Below are 22,416 nucleotides of genomic sequence, written 5' to 3'. Positions count from 1 at the left end.
TACAAACTCACTTAGAAATATATTTAGGTGCAGTTACAGCCCCTTAAACATGTCACCACCTCCATAAGTACCCTCTGACTCTGGGAGGAACTGCCGCGCCTCCACCCGGCCCCAGGAGGGACTGCCGCGCCTCCACCCGGCCCCAGGAGGGACTGCCGCGCCTCCACCCGGCCCCAGGAGGGACTGACCCCCCCCCCCCCCGCCCCTGCAGTCTCGCCGGGGGATACAGGATACGAGTTATTTTGACTTCAGAGGGGTACATACCTACCCCGGTGATGGCCTTCACTTTCTGTGTCTTGCCCAGCTTCAGCGCGATCTTTTTGAGCAGGGACTCGATGTCGGCATAGGGCCCGTCCAGCCCGTACAGCTCCACGTATCTGCACATACCAGGAGGGACAAAGAGGGCGGTCAGGGCAGTGACCGGGCCACTCAAAACACAGGGAGAGGAGACGGGCCGGGGGGGGGGGGGGGGGAAAGACGGGCCAGGGGGGGGGGGAGACGGGCCGGGTTGGGAGACGGCCATGGGTTGGGAGACGGCCAGGGAGGGAGGGGGGAGACGGGCCGGGGGGGAGGGGGGAAGACGGGCCGGGGGGAGGGGGGAAGACGGGCCGGGGGGGGGGGGGGACGCATCAATCCCAGGAAGAACCGTCAGTGCACCATTTACCATCTTCCCAACATTCCCCTCAACTTAGAAACGCAGAAAATGTGCCCATCTACCCTAAAATAGTTACCCTATTTTAACCCTATTCCTGCTGCGTCTATTCCAAGTAATTGTTAACCCCTATACCACATTCACCTCCATAACCTCTGCTGGGAGCCTCTTCTGTGTGTCTACCACCCCTTCCCTGAGTGCGCCATGCTCTGCCCACCACATCCTCTTCTGACAGAATGCAGTTCTAGCCTGCGGGGATTCCCTCTCACAGCCCCTCTCGGGGGGCTTCCCCGATCTGCAGTGTCACTGTTTAGTGAATAAGCCCCGTAGTCTGGCAGTGAAAGAGTCAGCACTCGCAGGGAACGGTGGTAGCGACATGGTTAATCCATAAAATCGGGCGAGGATATTTTCTACGTGTCACACTTCCACGGCGAACCGAAGCGCATTTTGCTACAATCTCGAGCATCTTTTGGGGATAAATATGTGTCTTCGGATAAAAGCAAAAATGTTCATTTTTAACCAAATATATTAATCTACTTTAAAAAGGTGACAATCTTTGTAAGGAAGCAGATTAGGAGGCGCTGGACACGGGGGAGGAGGCGCTGGGCACGGGGGAGGAGGCGCTGGACACGGGGGAGGAGGCGCTGGACACGGGGAGGAGGCGCTGGACACAGGGGGAGGAGGCCCTGGACACGGGGGAGGAGGCGCTGGACACGGGGGAGGAGGCGCTGGACACGGGGGAGGAGGCGCTGGACACAGGGGGAGGAGGCGCTGGACACGGGGAGGAGGCGCTGGACACGGGGAGGAGGCGCTGGACACGGGGAGGAGGCGCTGGACACGGGGGAGGAGGCGCTGGACACAGGGGGAGGAGGCCCTGGACACGGGAGAGGAGGCGCTGGACACGGAGGAGGAGGCGCTGGACACGCGGGGAGGAGGCGCTGGACACAGGGGGAGGAGGCCCTGGACACGGGGGAGGAGGCGCTGGACACGGGGGAGGAGGCGCTGGACACGGGGGGAGGAGGCGCTGGACACGGGGAGGAGGCGCTGGACACGGGGGAGGAGGCGCTGGACACGGGGGAGGAGGCGCTGGACACGGGGGAGGAGGCGCTGGACACGGGGGGAGGAGGGCGAAGAGGGGGACAGGGGGGATAACGCAGTGACCCCTGGTCTCTCTGCAGCTCAGGTCCCTGCCGGTCACTTTCATGGAAGACTTTTTACTGGTTATAGGGCTTTTTATTTGATCAACTCGGGACACCCCATCATCGATCGGCTGAAGCAGGCGCTTAGCGAGATCAACACGGCTTTTGAAGTGGGTTAAAATCTCAGTATCAACTCCTTTTTACCCCGACAAAATCTCCTTGCATGGAGCGTCACAAATAAGATTGTAAGCTCTTTGTACCAGCACAGCTATGTACAGCACTGCGTACACTAAGGGCTACGTAATGTGTTATTAACATGTTCCAATGTCAAGATCTCACTTATCCACCTCTGAGAACATGTAACATACCAGTGTTAAAAGTGTGATGTGGTATAGCGCACGTGTTCTGGTTTAACCCCTCCCCGACAGAGAAGATTGTATGTGGCTGTGTCATTTGATACACACACACAGGCTGTGCGGGTCACACACACACACACACACACAGGCTGTGCGGGTCCGTGGCTGTAACTGGTGGCACAGAATAGTGTCAGACCAGCCTAGGGCCTGCACCTGCAGATCAGATATAGCGCACCTGTGCTCCTGATGATGGTTCAGGGTATACAGCAGGTAATCCGCCATGATGTTTTCTCCCACCAGATGATCCAGGATCGTACCTGAGCAGAGAAGACAGACATACTAAGGGGAGGAAGGCTGTCACGTACGTATATACCCAATACTATCCAGAGTCATGGAGAAATGTGTCCACTCCCAATTAAGCGATTTCTATACCAAGACAAATTTCCCTAGCCAATTCCAATCTGGCTTTCACCCCAAACACTCCACCGTAACTACCCTGCTAAAAGTTTGCAATGAGATCCAGTGTGGAATGGAACGGGGACAACTCACTGGTGCAGTATTCCTAGATTTGGGAAAGGCTTTTGATACTGTTGATCATGTTATCTTGCTTAACAAACTCCAGAGCTCTGGGATAGGGAAACATGCTTTAAACTGGTTTCCTTCCTACCTATCAGGTAGATCCCCATAGCCTCTCCGACCTTCAACACATACTTCAGTCTGACTTTTTGAGACTCGAAAACTGGATTTCCCAAAACAAAAACTGTTTTTAAACACTGACAAGACTGTAACAATAATATTTTGGACCAAGGCTAAATTTTTAAAGCTTCCAGTGACTGAGCTCCAGATTAGAACCAACGCTAACACCACCCTAACTCTTGTTACTAGTTTTAAATACCTGGGCTTATGGTTTGACTCCCACTTAACATTCAGGATGCACATTAATACCCTGACATCCAAAACATATGCAAACTAGGGGTACTTTACAGGAACAAATCCTCCCTAAGCCTGTTGGTCAGAAAGCGTATCACACAGCAGATGCTAATGCCAATTATCGACTATGGAGACATAGAATAGAATATGGCTCGGCACCTCAAACCCACCCTAGCAAACTTGACACCCTCTACAATTTAATTTGTCGTTTTGTTCTCCAATGCAACTTCAACACACATCACTGCAAAATGCTCAAAGAACTAGATTGGTCATAACTTGAGTTTAGGCGCAAAGTTCACCTTTCCTGTCTTGCCTTTAAATACTTTCTGGGAAAGCTACCCGTCTATCTGAACAAGCCCCTCACCCCTACCACATGCATCACTTATCTGAGATCAGACTCCAAAAGACTGTAAATGGTCCCAAGGCTCAACAAAGTATCCGGCCGCTCCTCCTTCTCTTACCGTGCACCCCAAAACTGGAACGACCTACCGGAGACTCTCACATCCACCACCAGTCTAAGTTCTTTGAAAACCAAAGCCGTCTCACATTTTAATCTGGTCTGTAACTGTTACATACGCCTATAATATATATTATCTCTAACTGTGCACGCAATGTCTTGTATATAATGTTTAACCTATTCACTTATGGAACTTTATTTGTAACCATGTATTATTTGTCCTAACTCTGTGCCCAGGACATACTTGAAAACGAGAGGTAACTCTCAATGTATTACTTCCTGGTAAAATATTTAATAAATAAATACGCGCCCCTCCATTCATTTACATGCGGTCCTCTATTGTCCGTCAGAAATAAAATGCAAAATGTACCAGACAGCGGATATCGCCAGCCCAGAACAAATAAAGTATATGCCCAAGAAACGTGTGCGTCAGCCAACCCTTCCCAATGATCAATATAACTGCCCTGGTCATCCTTCACCAAGACAGTGCAGCCAAACACCACGATACACCAGCAAGAAAACCATCACACAATTGTGTTGGGAGCTGGTTGGTGGACTGGGGGCATGAAAAGGTTAACTCCATGAAAAGATCCCCTCCTCCCTGCATGCGCCACTCCCTGCATGTAAAGGCCAAGTCCCTGCGTAATCTGCTCAGGTTAGTGAGTTGGTCTCCCGTCTCACAGTCCCCCCCAGTCTTCCTGTCGCCCGTCTCACAGTCCCCCCCAGTCTTCCTGTTGCCCGTCTCACAGTCCCCCCCGTCTTCCTGTCGCCCGTCTCACAGTCCCCCCCAGTCTTCCTGTCGCCCGTCTCACAGTCCCCCCCAGTCTTCCTGTCGCCCGTCTCACAGTCCCCCCCAGTCTTCCTGTCGCCCGTCTCACAGTTCCCCCCAGTCTTCCTGTCGCCCGTCTCACAGTTCCCCCCAGTCTTCCTGTCGCCCGTCTCAAAGTCCCCCCCAGTCTTCCTGTCTCCCATCTCAGTCCCCCCAGTCTTTCTGTCGCCCGTCTCACAGTCCCCCAGTCTTCCGTCTCACAGTCCCCCCAGTCTTCCTGTCGCCCGTCTCACAGTCCCCCCAGTCTTCCTGTCGCCCGTCTCACAGTCCCCCCCAGTCTTCCTGTCGCCCATCTCACAGTCCCCCCAGTCTTCCTGTCACCCGTCTCACAGTCCCCCCGTCTTCCTGTCCCCCGTCTCACAGTCCCCCCGTCTTCCTGTCACCCGTCTCACAGTCCCCCCGTCTTCCTGTCGCCCGTCTCACAGTCCCCCCGTCTTCCTGTCGCCCGTCTCAGTCCCCCCCAGTCTTCCTGTCCCCCGTCTCACAGTCCCCCCCAGTCTTCCTGTATCCCGTCTCACAGTCCCCCCAGTCTTCCTGTCCCCCGTCTCACAGTCCCCCCGTCTTCCTGTCGCCCGTCTCACAGTCCCCCCCAGTCTTCCTGTCGCCCGTCTCACAGTCCCCCCCAGTCTTCCTGTCGCCCGTCTCACAGTCCCCCCCAGTCTTCCTGTCTCCCGTCTCAGTCCCCCCAGTCTTCCTGTCGCCCGTCTCATAGTCCCTCCCAGTCTTCCTGTCGCCCGTCTCACAGTCCCCCAGTCTTCCGTCTCACAGTCCCCCCCAGTCTTCCTGTCGCCCGTCTCACAGTCCCCCAGTCTTCCTGTCGCCCGTCTCACAGTCCCCCCCAGTCTTCCTGTCGCCCGTCTCACAGTCCCTCCCAGTCTTCCTGTCCCCCGTCTTCCTGTCACCCGTCTCACAGTCCCCCCCAGTCTTCCTGTCGCCCGTGTCACAGTCCCCCCCCAGTCTTCCTGTCGCCCGTCTCACAGTCCCCCCCCCCAGTCTTCCTGTCTCCCGTCTCACAGTCCCCCCCAGTCTTCCTGTTGCCCGTCTCACAGTCCCCCCAGTCTTCCTGTCGCCCGTCTCACAGTCCCCCCCATTCTTCCTGTCGCCCGTCTCAGTCCCCCCCAGTCTTCCTGTCGCCCCTCTCATAGTCCCCCCCAGTCTTCCTGTCTCCCGTCTCACAGTCCCCCCCAGTCTTCCATCTCACAGTCCCCCCCAGTCTTCCTGTCGCCCATCTCACTGTCCCCCCCCAGATTGGGAATCAGAGGCCCAGCACTTCATGTAGTTGGAGAGGAACAGTTGATGAGAAGGTGGGAGTATAAAACATGGCAGAGCTCCCCCTCGAGAGCAATCAAAATACCAGCTTTCCCGTGGCCACACATACCCAAGCAAGTTATCTTAGTGTTAATTAGAGCTGGGCTAATTAATTGGTGTGTTAATTAGTGGAATACAGCCCGCTGGTTTCTCTGAATGTGCGGGGCTCTGAATTCGGTTCTGATTACCGCACAGCGCCAGCTTCATTCCCGTCTCCACGGACTCGATGCGAGGGGGCAGGAGCCCGGGCGTGTCCAGGAGATACAGGAGGGGTGTCTCCGACACCTGCAGGAAGAGGTCAGCGTGACGCAGGGGAAAGGGGAGGGGACGCCGCAGGAGAAAGAGATGGGGACGCTGCGTGACGCAGGAGAAAGAGGACGCTGTAGGAAAAAGGGGAGGGGATGCCGCGTGACGCAGGGGAAAGGGGAGGGGACACCGCGTGGCGCAGGGGAAAGGGGAGTGGACACCGCAGGAGAAAGAGATGGGGACGCAGGAGAAAGGGGACGGGAAACTTTGTGACGCAGGAGAAAGAGGACGCCGTAGGAAAAAGGGGAGGGGAGGCCGCGTGACGCAGGGGAAAGGGAGAGGACAGAGCATGATGCAGGGGAAAGGGGAGGGGACACCTCGTGACGCAGGGGAAAAGGGAGAGGACACCGCATGATGCAGGGGAAAGGGGAGGGGACACCTCGTGACGCAGGGGAAAAGGGAGAGGACACCGCATGATGCAGGGGAAAGGGGAGGGGACACCGCGTGACGCAGGGGAAAGGGGAGGGGACGCCGCAGGGGAAAGAAGGGATGCCGCAGGAGAAAGCGGGACAGTGCGTGACGCAGGAGACGCATCATGGATAACTATCAGTCTGTTCCACAAAGCCATTCCCATCCAGACACCCAGGCATATTAACATCCCCGGCAGTGAAGGGGTCACGTGGATTTTAGGAGGCTGCTGATGATACAGACCTGGATTCTGGACAGGACCGAGCGGGTCATACCTGGCTCCCCTCCCACTTTTGAGGCTTTCCCTGGAGGATAAGAAGATTGGGGGTGTTTGGTTTGGATGCACACGTAGCTCTGCAGCTCCCCCTGCTGCCGGGGTGCGATGCTGCAGAGGTTCTCAGATCAGAGAATCAGTACTGGCATGTGTGCTCAAATCGAGGGTTTCACCGGCAGCTAAAGATTCAGCTCTATCATCCAGGCCACAGAAAATACAGATACCGATACACAGCAGAATGAGGCAGTCATAATGAATCCATTTCCTGCAGAGCTGACGCTCTAAAGGACGAGGCCCATTGCATCTGTATATTTCTGGCCTGGTGATGTGAATCTCCATTGCAGCCAACGAGTAAGATCTGCCAGGGCCGGAGGAGAGACATTACCTCCTTTCTTGAGGTGCAGCCTCCGCAGGGAGTTGATCAGTGAGGATTTCCCCACGTTGGGAACCCCGATCACCATAATGCAGGAATCCGGGCTCTGAAACACACAGTCACGGGCTGAGCATGGCATGTCCTTTGTACCGTTTAGTGATCATGCCCTGAGCATATCCCAGAACCTGACCTCTGCTCTCTGGAATCGCTGACTGGAGCCAATCAGCTCTGTGATCGCAGGAACAACCTGGGAGACCAACACAAAACAGATACTTTTTCAACGCGCGCACACAATGTAACGAAGGTAAACAGCTAGAGATAGTAGTTTGAGATTAAGTACCGTTTTTTTAATTTTAAGCTTTGAAGTCATTTATTAGACTTCAACACACACACACACACACACACACACACACACACACACACACACACACACACACACACACAGCTCTGAACCCAACATAGCATATATATTTGTCAAAAGCAGCGCTTTGGGTTTGTGACTCAAGACAGATAAGTATTTAATATTTTATCTATATAAATTTGTCATATAGGATGTAGCATTGGAGATTTGTATATTTTGTTCATGATTAACACCCACTAATTATGTTTCACGAGGGTGAGAAAAATGATTCCTGACTCCAGTATATACAACGTCTCCCTGGATCAATGTCCTGCCTGTTATAACATGTTCAGTCTATCGCTGTACATATTCCTTTCTAAAAAGATATGGGTCTAATATTTATCCGGCAGCTGCCCAGTTCCCCACAGGAGCTGCAAGCAACTCATACTAACATACATAAAAAAAGATGACAACAGGAATGAATCACGCGTGTGTATTCCCTGCTTCCTCCAACACCATAACCCAGACAGTGTGTCCCCATTCATAACCTCTAGTTTCCTTCTGCGCTTATTATTTGATTCTGCGTTCCCCGTTCCTTGCATCGTTTATACAAGAACTTCTCAACATAAAACGTTGGTGCTGTTTATTAAAAGGAAGAACCTGCACCTGTTTGATGTTCTCGTCCTTGACGCAATTGGTGTAGATGACGTTTTTCACCCCCTCCAGCTCCAGTTTTGCGAGGACCCTCTGAGAGACATAAGGAAATAACTTCATGCTGCACAAACGCCAGGGAGGGGTCAATGCACCAGAGGAGGGGTCAGCACCCCAGCCGGGGCTCCAGAGGAGGGGTCAGATCACCAGCCAGGGTGGCAGGGGAGGGACCAGAGTGCCAGGGGAGGGGGTTCAGCACGCCAGCCAGGGGAGGGGGGTCAGCACGCCAGCCAGGGGAGGGGGGTCAGTGTGCTAGGGGAGGGGTCAGCGCACCAGCCGAGGTGCCAGGGAGGGACCAGCACGCCAGCCGGAAGCCACGGAGTGCCAGCGTGCTCCTGTGACACCAGTCGGGGTGCCAGGGGAGAGACCAGCACGGCAGCGGAGGGACCAGCACAGCACCTGGGAAGCCAGGGAGTGCCAGGGATCAGCGTGCTAGGGAGCGCCTGTGACACCAGCTGGGGTGCCAGGGGAGGTTCCAGAGCAGCAGTTTTTACCTTTTGCTGGGTCTGATCTGCCAGGTCCATCTTGTTCAGTATAAGTAGGTGAGGCCTGATGCCGAGGCTCTCCTTGAACATGGGATTCCGTCCCGACAGAGGCAGGTTTGGAGTGTTAAAGAAGCACAGCAGCCACATCAGTATCGCTGCACCGAGAGTCAAATAACTTCCTAACGCCCACGGATTCCAGAGGGCCTGCAATTCACTGCTGATCTTCCAGAAAGACAATGTGGGTAACCCACTGTGCCCATGTCATTTAGTACAAGATCTGCACTGACAGAGCTTCAATAAAATATCCTAATGCCACTCCTGTCTCTTACGTCATTAACACTTCGAGAGCTGGTTCCCTAATACAAGTTAGTCTCATACTAACAGCCCTCCATGTAGGGGGCAGCTTAGTGGGAAGTGTGTGACTCCAACTCTCCTTGTCACTTTGGGAAAGTTCCTTTATCTCATCGTGCATCACACAGTAAAATATACAAATAACTTTGAATATCCTTATAATAGTAGTAGATGAATGATACTTTATCCTATATCTGTACGTACAGTATATTGATGCAGAGGAAAGCAAACAAAAACCCCCAGTGAAATATAATCCAATGATGTCTCATGTTGCTGGTGAAATCTCCTTTCCTCCAATCTTAAGGGATGACCCCGTTATAATTAGATGTCAGCTCTTTAACCCGGGACTCGTGCCTGCATAGTTCTATGTGCAGTGCTCTGTACACGGTAGGCGCTATATAAGATAACAGATTATTAATAGGATCTCTGCATCATTTTGGTTTTCAGGGTGAACCCTGCACCCCAAACAGACAAAGGATATTCTGGCATCATGAACTTCCAGTATACAGTCCACGCTCTGCAGTCTTGCTTTCATTTGTTTGAGCCCTGGAGATAAAGCAATGAAAAGGATTTCCTTACATGCGTGCATACTGTCGGGGAGCGGCCCTTGGCTCTCGCACCGGTGCCCTGCGGGGTACTTGGCTGTAACTCATGGACCGGCGCCCCGCGCGGGACCTGGCTGTGGCCCTTGGCCTCACTCCGGAGTCCCCCGGGGGATCTGATTTGACCCTTGGGGCTCTTGCACCAGTGCCTTGCGGGGGACCTGGCTGTGGCCCATTGACCTCTCGCTCCGGGGGACCTGGCGGTGGCCCTTGGCCTCTCACTCCGGAGCCCTGCCGGGGACCTGGCTGTGGCCCTTGCACCAGTGCCTCACGGGGGACATGGCTGTGGCCCTTGACCTCTTGCTCCAGAGCCCCGCGGGGGACCTGGCTGTGGCCCTTGGCCTCTCACTCCGGAGCCCCGCCGGGGACCTGGCTGTGGCCCTTGCACCAGTGCCTCACGGGGGACATGGCTGTGGCCCTTGACCTCTCGCTCCAGAGCCCCGCGGGGCACCTGGCTGTGGCCCTTGGCCTCTCTGCTCCTGCTAATGTCACACTAGTTGCAGATAAGTGCAGTACATACAGGAATACACATGGCACAGGTTACACATTCGTGCAAAGTCTTTTAATGCAAAATAACATAATAAACGTGCGTCCTCTCTCCTCTCTGCGCGGTCACATCTCCTCCACCCTCTCTTCTCCCCCCTCACCTCTGGACATGTGTCCCGGGAACCAGTGCGCGATCTCCCGCTGCCCGAACTCGAATCCCCGGAGGAGAAGTGACAGCCGCATCCCGAGACTGGGGCGACAGAAATCAGTGTGACACCGAGTGTGCAGCACCAGCTGCCTCCCCCCGGAAACACGAGGCGACAGCACAACAGTTCCGCTCCTCTGTCATGTGACCGTGTGGCTAAAACACACGTGGGTGCTGCCCGCAGTGACACCGACGCGTGGGCGCTTGTCACAGTCCATAAGAAGCTATCTTAATTAATCTAGTTATATTACATAATCGCACTGATGTCATTATATCTTTAAATTCTCTAATTGTAATTGATTACTATTTGATTGAACAATGATACTAACAAACTGTACTAATTATAACACAAATGTACTAATTGTATGTCTTAATACCATCGGAATATTAATAATTAGATATTGGAAATGCCCATTACCTTTTGCCATTACTTGTTTTTAATCATTATTGCTTTATTATTTTGCTTTCTACAACAATATATATATATTCTATGAAATGTATGTTTTCAAATCTTTTGTACTTTATTAACACTATGAATTGTATTGTCATACTATATTTAACACTAGCTGAGAGACCCGGCGTTGCCCGGGATGTAAATGCGTAATAGGTAGTATTATTTATAAATCGTGGAACAATAGGTGACTGTTTGTTGTAAAGGTTGGATAATAATATTGAAAAGAAAGATGGAAGAAAATGTAATACGATGTTGTATAAAAATGGTTTATTGTAACCACACCACAGTACAATGTATATTTTGGTGCCATAAGTGATGTAAAAATCTGAGTCGTGTGTCCTGCTAGGGTGTGAGGCGGCGGGTGGCGCGTGGGTTGTGAGTGCTGTGTGCGAGTGGGGGTCCTGCTAGGGTGTGAGGCGGCGGGTGGTGCGTGGGTTGTGAGTGCTGTCTGTGAATGGGGGTCCTGCTAGGGTGTGAGGCGGCGGGTGGCGCGTGGGTTGTGAGTGCTGTCTGTGAGTGGGGGTCCTGCAAGGGTGTGAGGCGGCGGCTGGCGCGTGGGTTGTGAGTGCTGTCTGTGAGTGGGGGTCCTGCTAGGGTGTGAGGCGGTGGGTCAGTGATGTCGGTGCGTAGGGGCGGGAGGCAGCAGGTGTGTGTGGCGGCAGGTATGTGTCGAGTGTGGCGGATGTCTGTTGAGTGCGTGCAGCGGCTGTGAGGCGGTGGGTGAAAGGCAGAGGCGGCCGGAGTAAGGGCGGGTGAAAGGCGGGGGTGGGGAGGCGGTAAGGCGGGCATGAAGGCGAAGGGTGGCGGGAAGGGGAGGAGGGGGTGGAGGAGGGGGGCAAGGGGTGGAGGAGGGGGGGGAAGGGTTAGAGGAGGGGGGGGGGAAGGGTTAGAGGAGGGGGGGGGGAAGGGTTAGAGGAGGGGGGGGAAGGGTTAGAGGAGGGGGGGGAAGGGTTAGAGGAGGGGGTGGAAGTGTGGGAGGGGGTGGGAGGGGAAAGGGGGAAAAGAGGTGGAGGGGGGGGGGAAGAGGAGCGGAGGGGGGGTGGAAAGGGGAGCGGAGGGGGGGTGAAGGGGAGCGGGGGGGGGGAAGGGGAGCGGGGGGGGAGGGGAGAAGTGGTGGGAAGGGGGAGGAGGTGGAAAGGGGGAGAAGGGGGGAGGTGGTGGGGAGGTGGTGGGAAGGGGGGAGGTGGTGGGAAGGAGGAGGAGGGGGAAGGTGGTGGAAAGGGAGAGAAGGGGGGATGTGGTGGGAAGGGGGAGGAGGGGGAAGGTGGTGGGAAGGGGGAGGAGGGGGGAGGTGGTGGGAAGGGGGGGAGGTGGTGGGAAGGGGGGAGGGTGGAGGTGGTGGGAAGGGGGGGGAGGTGGTGGGAAGGGGGGGAGGTGGTGGAAAGGGGGGGAGGGGTGAGGTGGTGGGAAGGGGGAGGAGGTGGGAAGGGGGAGGAGGTGGGAAGGCAGGGGGAGGAGGTGGGAAGGCGGGGGGTGGGAGGCGGTGGGAAGGTGGGGGGTGGGAAGGCGGGGGGTGGGAGGCGGTGGGATGGCGGGGGGTGGGATGGCGGGGGGTGGGAGGCGGTGGGAAGGGGGGTGGGAGGCGGTGGGAAGGGGGGTGGGAGGCGGTGGGAAGGGGGGGGGAGGTGGTGGGAAGGGGGGGAGGGAGGCGGTGGGAAGGGGGGGTGGGAGGCGGTGGGAAGGGGGGGTGGGAGGCGGTGGGAAGGGGGGGAGACGGTGGGAAGGGGGGGGAGGCGGTGGGAAGGGGGGGGAGGCGGTGGGAAGGGGGTGGGAAGGGGGTGAGGCGGTGGGAAGGGGGGGGGAGGCGGTGGGAAGGGGGGGGGAGGCGGTGGGAAGGGGGGGGGAGGCGGTGGGAAGGGGTGGGGGGAGGCGGTGGGAATGGGTGGGGGGAGGCGGTGGGAAGGGGGGCTGGGAGGGGGGGGGAAGGGGGGAGGCGGTGGGAAGGGGGGGAGGCGGTGGGAAGGGGGGGGAGGCGGTGGAAAGGGGGGGAGGCGGTGGGAAGGGGGGGTGGAGGGGAGGTGAAGGGGGGGTGGAGGGGAGGTGAAGGGGGGGTGGAGGGGAGGTGAAGGTGGGGGGGTGGAGGGGAGGTGGAGGGGAGGTGAAGGGGGGGGAGTGGAAGGGAGGTGAAGGGGGGGGGTGGAAGGGAGGTGAAGGGGGGGGGTGGAAGGGAGGTGAAGGGGGGGGTTGGAAGGGAGGTGAAGGGGGGGGTGGAGGGGAGGTGAAGGGGGGGTGGAGGGGGGGGTGGAGGGGAGGTGAAGGGGGGGTGTAAGGGAGAAGTGGAGTGAGGGGAGGTGAAAGGGGGTGAGGGGAGGTGATGGGGGGTGAGGGGAGGTGAAGGCCGCTCACTCACCCGTCCGGCAGGTCCCATGTGGATCTGAGGCGGGAGGCAGCGTGTTGTGGCCGCTCTCCCGCTGTGTCCCGGGCGCTCGCTCGCTCCCCCGCTGACTGTAGCGGCGCCGGGGGGGTGGGGGGGTATCGGGGAGACACTGACACTGGAGGGGAGGGGGGGTGGAGGGGAGGTGAAGGGGGGGTGGAGGGGAGGTGAAGGCCGCTCACTCACCCATCCGGCAGGTCCCACGTGGATCTGAGGCGGGAGGCAGCGTGTTGTGGCCGCTCCCCCGCTGTGTCCCGGGCGCCACCATCTTGGGCACTCGGCGCCGCGAGGCAGCCTGTCTGGCCACTGGCTGTTCCCCCGCCGGGGAGGGGTGAGTTGTAGCGCCGGGGAGGGGGGGGCATGTATATGTGTGGGGGGGGGAGAGGTGGGAGATATAGAGGGGGGGTCTCGCACGGCCGCTGACACTGGGTGGGGGGGGGGGGCGCTGAAGGGGTAATAATAGTGTGTGTGTCCCGCTGACTGTAGCTGCGCCGGGGGAGGGGGGGGGGGGGCGGGGTGAAAGCGCGGGAGACACGGGGAGAGGAGGAGGTGCGCGCGGGTGCTGCTAATTGTGAGCCCCGCTAATGTATGTAACAGTGTGTGTGTGTGTGTGTGTGTGTGTGTGTGTCACTGTGTGTGTGTGTGTGTGTGTGTGTGTGTGTGTGTGTGTGTGTGTGTGTGTCACTGTGTGTGTGTCTGTCATTGTGTGTGTGTCTGTCACTGTGTGTGTGTCTGTCACTGTGTGTGTGTGTGTGTCCCTGTGTGTGTGTGTGTGTGTGTGTGTGTGTGTGTGTGTGTGTGTGTGTGTGTGTGTGTGTGTGTGTGTGTGTGTGTCACTGTGTGTGTGTCTGTCCCTGTGTGTGTGTGTGTCCCTGTGTCCCTGTGTGTGTGTCTGTGTGTGTGTGTCCCCCCTGTGTGTGTGTGTGTGTGTGTGTGTGTCCCTGTGTGTGTGTGTCCCTGTGTGTGTGTGTGTGTCCCTGTGTGTCCTTTGGCCCGTCACTCCGCCTCAGGCCAATGAGAGGTGTGCGGGGGCGGGCGGGCCAAGGGACCAATGAGATTTCCCCTAGGGACACCGGACATCCAGGCAGGCAGGCAAACATACAGTGCTTTCACTAATATAGTATAAGATGTAGATTGCTCAAATGTTCTTTTCAATTTTGTTTTTAACTTCCCAGTCCCAACTGCGCATGACACTGATGCCCATGGGTGCCGCGCGATTGTCATCCAGCCGGGACTCAGTATCCCATCATGCAGCTTGCGGCAGGCCATAAGCTCATTGGCTGGATGGCGTCACATCCGGTTTACTCCGTGTGAGCGCCGTCAGGCAGTGAGCTTGCCATCCCATCATGCCGCTCGCGACATACTTACAGCCCATTGGCTGGATGACGTCACATCCGGTTTACTTCCGGTATATCAGTGGCCTGCACACGGGTAATGTACTCTTTGAAAAAGCCCAATCTCTGGCTGAAACGCGTTAGAGGCGCAGGGGTATGCGTCCCCCCTCTTTTTAACCATGCTTTATTAAAGGAATTGTTATACAGCACAGTCCAGCTTCAGCAACTTTTTTCTTCTGCTTCGTGGTGCCCGCTGAATTGCCTCTCCTCACCGGAACAGGTACACTCCCTCTGCTTGTTATATCAGCCTGGAGCACACAGAACCGGCGTTCTTATATATGTGAGTACAATTGCTGCCCCATGAGAGCTGCCCCAGGCATATAGGTCAATTCAGTTCAGAGAGACTGGAGAGGTCAAAGGGGGGGGGGTTTAAAGACTCCCCCCTTACAACTCTGCATATCTCTGCCATACCTGGTGCCATCTAGGGGTTTCATGCATACAGCCTCAAGCATGCATTATCACACCAAGTGATCCGGTTCAAATGCAGTTAGATATACTCATTTTTTATCATTGTGGGTTAATATAAAGCTCTGTAGCACCGGGTGATTGGGGTCCTCTACCCCATATTTTTATCTTAATTGTGGTCCCCTTGTTTTCCATATCTCTAGGGTAATTTCAAGTACTTTTACTTAACCCTTGGGGTGTAATGGGCAGGGCGCTTGTGAAGGGCATACAGTATCTGTAATGAGCAGGGGGATGGAGGTGCGTGACGGGCAGGGGGACGCGCAACAGGCATAGGAATGGGGTGTGTGACTGGCATAGGAATGAGGGCGTGTGGCGGGCATAGGAATGGGGGGACGTGGCGGGCATAGGAATGAGGGCGCGTGGCGGGCATAGGAATGGGTGTGTGTGACAGGCATAGGAATGGGGGGACATGGCGGGCATAGGAATGGTTGCGTGTGACGGGCATAGGAATGGGGGGACGTGGCGGGCATAGGAATGGGGGGGACGTGGCGGGCATAGGAATGGGTGCGTGTGACGGGCATAGGAATGGGGGGACATGGCGGGCATATGAATGGGTGCGTGTGATGGGCATAGGAATGGGGGGACGTGGCGGGCATAGGAATGGGGGCGCATGGCAGGCATAAGAATGGGGGCACGTGTTAGCATAGGAATGGGGGCATGTGGCGGGCATAGGAATGGGGGCGCATGTTGGCATAGGAATGGGGGCGCGTGTTGGCATAGGAATGGGGGCGCGTGTTGGCATAGGAATGGGGGCGCGTGTTGGCATAGGAATGGGGGCGCGTGTTGGCATAGGAATGGGGCCGTGGCGGGCATAGGAATGGGGGCACGTGGCGGGCATAGGAATGGGGGCACGTGACGGGCATAGGAATGGGGGCGCGTGGCAGGCATAGGAATGGGGCCGTGGCGGGCATAGGAATGGGGGCACGTGGTGGGCATAGGAATGGGGGCGCGTGACAGGCAAAGGAATGGGGGCGCGTGGTGGGCATAGGAATGGGGTCGCGTGACGGGCAGGGCACTGTGTAATGGGTATGGGTGCTGCGGACGTGTACCAGCAGGGCATAGTCAGTGGCGGGCCCCCGGCTCCCACACTGAATGAGATTTCTAGCTTACAGTATAATTGGAGACCTCAGAAATCCAGAAAAACAGAAGCAAGTTAAATGTAAATATATTTTTTATTCTTCATTGGTCGGCTTTCAGCACTCAGGTTTTACCCCAGGGCACACGGCTAACCCACCAGGGCACACGGCTAACCCACCAGGGCACTCGGCTAACCCACCAGGGCACTCGGCTAAGCCACCAGGGTACACGGCTAACCCACCAGGGCACACGGCTAACCCACCAGGGCACACGGCTAACCCACCATGGCACACGGCTAAGCCACCAATCCTCGCTGCTTTCCCGCGCAGTGCTCGGTGCCAGGGAAGTCCGCTTTCCATCTGCTCTTACTTATGTGACTATCCCACGGGCATGACCACGCGCTGCCACGCGACACCCACGGGCTGAGATAGTCCTGTTTGTACTTGAAGGTTCACTCCCACATAGCCGGCCAAAAACAATAACATTTTGTAAACAATTTCACAATGTCATTGACTTCATTCAATTATTATCACTGCGCTAAAAGCAAAGATTCGACTGATTTCTGTTTAATTTGGAAAGAAATGATTCATTGTATTTGGGAGGATTCTGAATTGGAGAGTGTTTTTCAATCAAGTGTTTTATTAACTCTTATCCTGTCATTATCAAAGACCCAATAAAGATTAGGGGAGGGGGCTTTGCCTGGGCAAACTCTTGTAGAACACACAATGACATCAGACAGGGGAGACCCCAGCGGAGATCAGACCCCAGCTCACCGTGTTTAAAATAAGATGTACGAACATTTATAGGTGTTAGACGTTAGTAACAAGGAATCGATCACCCACATGTGACCCCTTAGGCTGAGCTTATACTGTGTGTGACGGCGTTTGCGCCCACGCGCCAAGCACAAAGTGCAGGATCCCTCGAGGCCGCTCCTAGTGCGCGCACAACGGAGAGCGCGCTGGCGCAACCGCGTTTTGAAAAGACAAAAAAAAATTGTCTTTTCAAGCGGCGGTCGCATGACGTGAGCGGTTCAGCCAATCACGGCGGACCAGCTCTGTGATGTCATAGCCACGTCCCTCCCCCCCTGTGAGCACAGATCGCTTGTGCTGCAGCAGCGCGACACGGTAAGAGGTCGCACTCTGGCAAGCAAGTGGAGTGTAAGAGCTCGGCCTTAACCATGTCACTGTCAGTAATACTCTGGTCTTAAGAAGAAGTGACTGCCGATGAAACGTGTTTTATTTCATCTGGGTTTTGTACGGCTGCTCCTCCTGCAGGGGACAAGAAGGGGTTAATAGCGGGACATTTCCCAGTGCCGGAGACATGATCCGGAGGAAATCAAACAGGAAATCAGAAATCGGGTGTACTGAAATTACAGGAACTCATTGGAATAAAGTGCAGGGGCGGCAAACTCCAGTCCTCAAGGGCCACTGACAGGTCAGGTTTCCACCATATGCCTGCTTCAGCACAGGTGGTTCAATCACTGGCTCAGTCGATTGAGCCACCTGTGCTGAAGCAGGGATTTCCCTAATACCTGACCTGTTGGATTGACCACTCCTGTCCCATAGGAAACTCTGACAGAGACCCCTCAGAGCCTGGGTTTGCTGAGGGGAGGGTCCAGCTTAGGGTACTGGCCAATCAGACGCCCTGCTTCTCTCCAGCCGGACAGCAAAGCACCATGGGTGGTGGAATAGAAGCTTCTGTGCGTGGCTTCTCCGGCAAACAGGACCTGCAGAGACTGAGACAGGGACAGGAACTGTTTAAAGGGACAGGGACTGTTTAAAGGGACAGGGACTGTTTAAAGGGACAGGGACTGTTTAAAGGGACAGGGACTGCTTAAAGGGACAGGAACTGCTTAAAGGGACAGGAACTGCTTAAAGGGACAGGGTCAGAAACTGCTTAAAGGGACAGGGACTGCTTAAAGGGACAGGGACAGGAACTGCTTAAAGGGACAGGAACTGCTTAAAGGGACAGGAACTGCTTAAAGGGACAGGGACAGGAACTGCTTAAAAGGACAGGAACCGCTTAAAGGGACAGGGACAGGAACTGCTTAAAGGGACAGGAACCGCTTAAAGGGACAGGGACATTAATAGGTTAAATTAAAGTGATGTTTTTTTGTTTTTTTTAACCAAACAATTGTGAGTATTTTAGTACTTTTTCAAACTTGTAACATTTCCACGGTAAAAACCATAAAGAGAGCGCTGGACGGTTTTTACACCCTTCATGTAATGTCTTTTGATTATCGAACTGTTTGTCAGTCCTCAAAGCCAAAATGGCCTTTCTGCTCTGTTCTTTGTTCGCAATGTAATTATGCGCTGGGATCCGCATTTCCCAGTAAAAACGCAAAGCATTGCCATGTTCCACAGGAGACCAAGAAGTAACACAGTTACTATAACGGGGATTCATCTTTCTAATGCGCCAGTTACACGGAAAAGTTGAAAAACGGCCACCGAAAAACACAGTGACTGGTGAGGTTGGACTGCCCCTTTAAGGTGTCCTCGGAAAGCCGTGTTCTGAGCTTGAAGAACGCTTCAATGCCCTGGTTCCTTTCTAACCTCCTCTCTTGGTAATCTGAGCACTGCAGGAGTTTGGTTACCTCCACGTGGGTGCCCCACCTGTCTCACCTTGGCTGCGTCTCGCTCCTCGGGCAGTGGCTGTGCCAGGATGTCCACGTCTCTCCCAGAGCTGCCCACGGCCACGTAGCTGTAGGAGCCGCGGGAGTACACCTCGCTGCGCCAGCGGCTGCACAGGACGCTGATTGGGGGACGGAGCTGGGGGTTCCCTGTATCACAAGGCACACATCGTTATATTATCATTTATATGGCGTCAACATGGTATCTAGCGCTGTGCAAATCCGTGAGGCTCATAATAATGTATCCTAACGCAAAGAGGGGGAGGAGTCAGGTCAGGAAGTCTGTGTTCAGAGGGGGGGGGTGAGGAAGGAGGGGGGGGGGTGAGGAAGGAGGGGGGGGTGAGGAAGGAGGGGGGGGTGAGGAAGGAGGGGGGGTGAGGAAGGAGGGGGGGGGTGAGGAAGGAGGGGGGGTGAGGAAGGAGGGGGGGGGTGAGGAAGGAGGGGAGGAGGTGGAGAGGAGAAAGGAGGTGAGGAGGAAGGCGGTGGAAAGGAGGTGGAGAGGAGAAAGGAGGTGGAGAGGAGAAAGGAGGTGGAGAGGAGAAAGGAGGTGAGGAGGAAGGCGGTGGAAAGGAGAAAGGAGGTGGAGAGGAGAAAGGAGGTGAGGAAGTGGAGAGGAGAAAGGTGGAGAGGAGGTGGAGAGGAGAAAGGAGGTGGGGAGGAGAAAGGAGGAGAGGAGGTGGAGAGGAGTGAGGAGGTGGAGATGAGGGGGGAAGGAGAAAGGTGGAGAGGAGAAAGGAAAGGAGGTGAAGATGAGAAAGGTGGAGAGGAGAAAGGTGGAGAGGAGAAATTAGGTGAGGAGGTGGAGAGGAGAAAGGAGGTGGAGAGGAGACAGGAGGTGAGGAGGTGGAGACGAGAAATGAGGAGAAAGGAGGTGGAGAGGAGAAAGGAGGTGGAGAGGAGAAAGGAGGTGGAGAGGAGAAAGGAGGTGGAGAGGAGGGAGAAAGGAGGTGGAGAGGAGAAAGGAGGTGGAGAGGAGGGAGAAAGGAGGTGGAGAGGAGAAAGGAGAGGAGGTGTAGAGGAGAGAGGAGGGGGAAAGGAGTTGAGGTGGAGTGGAGGGGGAAAGGAGGTAGACTTCAGGGGAGTATGTTAAACGGCAAGAGTTGTGTACCAAGCACACGTAGTGACTGTAAGGAGAGGGTAGGTGTGAGTGCACACAGCCCCGGGCCCCCCTGTGCAAGCCCCTCATTACCTGTGAACTGCCTCAGCATTGCGGTCATTGAGGAGAGGATCTCAGCGTCCGTCAGGGTCTCCATGAATTCGGACTCCTCCCCAGCGATGAAGCCACACAGTACGTGTCCGAGCCTGGGGAGTGTGACGGGACACTGAGAGTGACGGGACACTGAGAGCGACGGGACACTGAGAGCGACGGGACACTGAGAGCGACGGGACACTGAGAGCGACGGGACACTGAGAGCGGCGGGACACTGAGAGCGACGGGACACTGAGAGCGGCGGGACACTGAGAGCGACGGGACACTGAGAGCGACGGGACACTGAGAGCGACGGGACACTGAGAGCGACGGGACACTGAGAGCGGCGGGACACTGAGAGCGACGGGACACTGAGAGCGGCGGGACACTGAGAGCGACGGGACACTGAGAGCGACGGGACACTGAGAGCGACGGGACACTGAGAGCGACGGGACACTGAGAGCGACGGGACACTGAGAGCGACGGGACACTGAGAGCGACGGGACACTGAGAGCGACGGGACACTGAGAGCGACGGGACACTGAGAGCGACGGGACACTGAGAGCGACGGGACACTGAGAGCGACGGGACACTGAGAGCGACGGGACACAGAGCGGCGGGACACTGAGTGACGGGACACTGAGAGCGGCGGGACACTGAGAGCGGCGGGACACTGAGAGCGACGGGACACTGAGAGCGGTGGGACACTGAGAGCGACGGGACACTGAGAGCGACGGGACACTGAGAGCGACGGGACACTGAGAGTGACGGGACACTGAGAGCGACGGGACACTGAGAGCGACGGGACACTGAGAGCGACGGACACTGAGAGCGACGGGACACTGAGAGCGACGGGACACTGAGAGCGACGGGACACAGAGAGCGGCGGGACACAGAGAGCGACGGGACACAGAGAGCGACGGGACACAGAGAGCGACGGGACACAGAGAGCGACGGGACACAGAGAGCGACGGGACACAGAGAGCGACGGGACACAGAGAGCGACGGGACACAGAGAGCGACGGGACACAGAGAGCGACGGGACACAGAGAGCGACGGGACACAGAGAGCGACGGGACACAGAGAGCGACGGGACACTGAGAGCGACGGGACACTGAGAGCGACGGGACACTGAGAGCGACGGGACACTGAGAGCGACGGGACACTGAGAGCGACGGGACACTGAGAGCGACGGGACACTGAGAGCGACGGGACACAGAGAGCGGCGGGACACTGAGAGCGACGGGACACTGAGAGCGACGGGACACTGAGAGCGACGGGACACTGAGAGCGACGGGACACTGAGAGCGACGGGACACTGAGAGCGACGGGACACAGAGAGCGACGGGACACAGAGAGCGACGGGACACAGAGAGCGACGGGACACAGAGAGCGACGGGACACAGAGAGCGACGGGACACAGAGAGCGACGGGACACTGAGAGCGACGGGACACTGAGAGCGACGGGACACTGAGAGCGACGGGACACTGAGAGCGACGGGACACTGAGAGCGACGGGACACTGAGAGCGACGGGACACTGAGAGCGACGGGACACTGAGAGCGACGGGACACAGAGAGCGACGGGACACAGAGAGCGACGGGACACTGAGAGCGACGGGACACTGAGAGCGACGGGACACTGAGAGCGACGGGACACTGAGAGCGACGGGACACTGAGAGTGACGGGACACAGAGAGTGACGGGACACTGAGTGTGACGGGACACTGAGTGTGACGGGACACTGAGAGTGACGGGACACTGAGAGTGACGGGACACTGAGTGTGACGGGACACTGAGAGTGGCGGGACACTGAGAGCGACGGGACACAGAGTGACGGGACACTGAGAGTGGCGGGACACTGAGAGTGGCGGGACACTGAGAGTGACGGGACACTGAGAGTGACGGGACACTGAGAGTGACGGGACACAGAGAGCGACGGGACACTGAGAGTGAAGGGACACTGAGAGTGACGGGACACTGAGAGTGACGGGACACAGAGAGCGACGGGACACTGAGAGCGACGGGACACTGAGTGGCCCTGAATCTGTGCATATTCCAAGCAGGTCTTGTCCTGTGGATGTTGTATGTTCTGCACTAAACATACTTCCCTACACGTATGCAGGCTGCCATATAGGTCCTGGTAATACATAATGTGCTATATTATCCAATAAGTTCTGCATTACACATGCTGCCCTATAACTCCTATGTTATACATACTGCCCTATAACTCCTATGTTATACATACCGCACTACAGTATAAGTCCTATGTTGTAAACACTGCCTCTAAGCTCCTATATTATACATAATGCCTATAAGGTCTATATTATACACACTGCCCTATATTATACACACTGCCCTATATTATACACACTGCCCTGTTATACATACTGCCCTATATTATACACTAGCTGAGAGACCCGGCGTTGCCCGGGATGTAAATGCGTAATAGGTAGTATTATTTATAAATGGTGGAACAATAGGTGAGTATTTGTTGTAAAGGTTGTATAATAATGTTGAAAAGATGGAAGAAAATGTAATACGATGTTGTTTAAAAATGGTTTATTGTAAACACACCACAGTACAATGTATATTTTGGTGACATAAGTGATGTGAAAATGTG

At 55.9% G+C, this 22,416-nt stretch overlaps 2 protein-coding genes across 3 annotated transcripts in view; both read right to left on the bottom strand.

The window, feature by feature from the left end:
• The window catches only part of MTG1 (mitochondrial ribosome associated GTPase 1), a 37,400-nt gene extending 27,066 nt beyond the window's left edge, over positions 1-10,334 (bottom strand). Inside the window, exons 1-10 of one of the 2 annotated variants that reach the window (XM_075610282.1) lie at positions 10,169-10,334; positions 9,401-9,465; positions 8,578-8,682; positions 8,039-8,119; positions 7,223-7,279; positions 7,045-7,138; positions 6,629-6,690; positions 5,860-5,956; positions 2,383-2,464; positions 269-377 (exon numbers count right to left, since the gene is read on the bottom strand). In XM_075610282.1, coding sequence (XP_075466397.1) covers positions 269-377; positions 2,383-2,464; positions 5,860-5,956; positions 6,629-6,690; positions 7,045-7,138; positions 7,223-7,279; positions 8,039-8,119; positions 8,578-8,682; positions 9,401-9,465; positions 10,169-10,250 — 834 coding nt within the window. In that variant the 5' untranslated portion in view covers positions 10,251-10,334. Of the gene's footprint in view, positions 1-264; positions 378-2,382; positions 2,465-5,859; positions 5,957-6,628; positions 6,691-7,044; positions 7,139-7,222; positions 7,280-8,038; positions 8,120-8,577; positions 8,683-9,400; positions 9,466-10,168 lie in introns of both variants that reach the window. The other variant, XM_075610281.1, reaches the window with a different exon arrangement.
• A 5,718-nt stretch (positions 10,335-16,052) lies between these two features.
• Positions 16,053-22,416, bottom strand: part of PAOX (polyamine oxidase) — a 40,978-nt gene continuing 34,614 nt past the window's right edge. Inside the window, exons 5-7 of the mRNA XM_075610280.1 lie at positions 19,795-19,907; positions 18,598-18,755; positions 16,053-17,711 (exon numbers count right to left, since the gene is read on the bottom strand). Of these exons, the coding sequence (XP_075466395.1) occupies positions 17,562-17,711; positions 18,598-18,755; positions 19,795-19,907 (421 nt within the window). The 3' untranslated portion in view covers positions 16,053-17,561. The remainder of the gene's footprint in view (positions 17,712-18,597; positions 18,756-19,794; positions 19,908-22,416) is intronic.

The sequence above is a fragment of the Ascaphus truei genome, chromosome 8, assembly GCF_040206685.1.
Source record: "Ascaphus truei isolate aAscTru1 chromosome 8, aAscTru1.hap1, whole genome shotgun sequence".
Classification (NCBI taxonomy): domain Eukaryota; kingdom Metazoa; phylum Chordata; class Amphibia; order Anura; family Ascaphidae; genus Ascaphus; species Ascaphus truei.
Note: the sequence above shows the minus strand (reverse complement) of the source record. Positions and strands in the feature narration are given on the sequence as shown.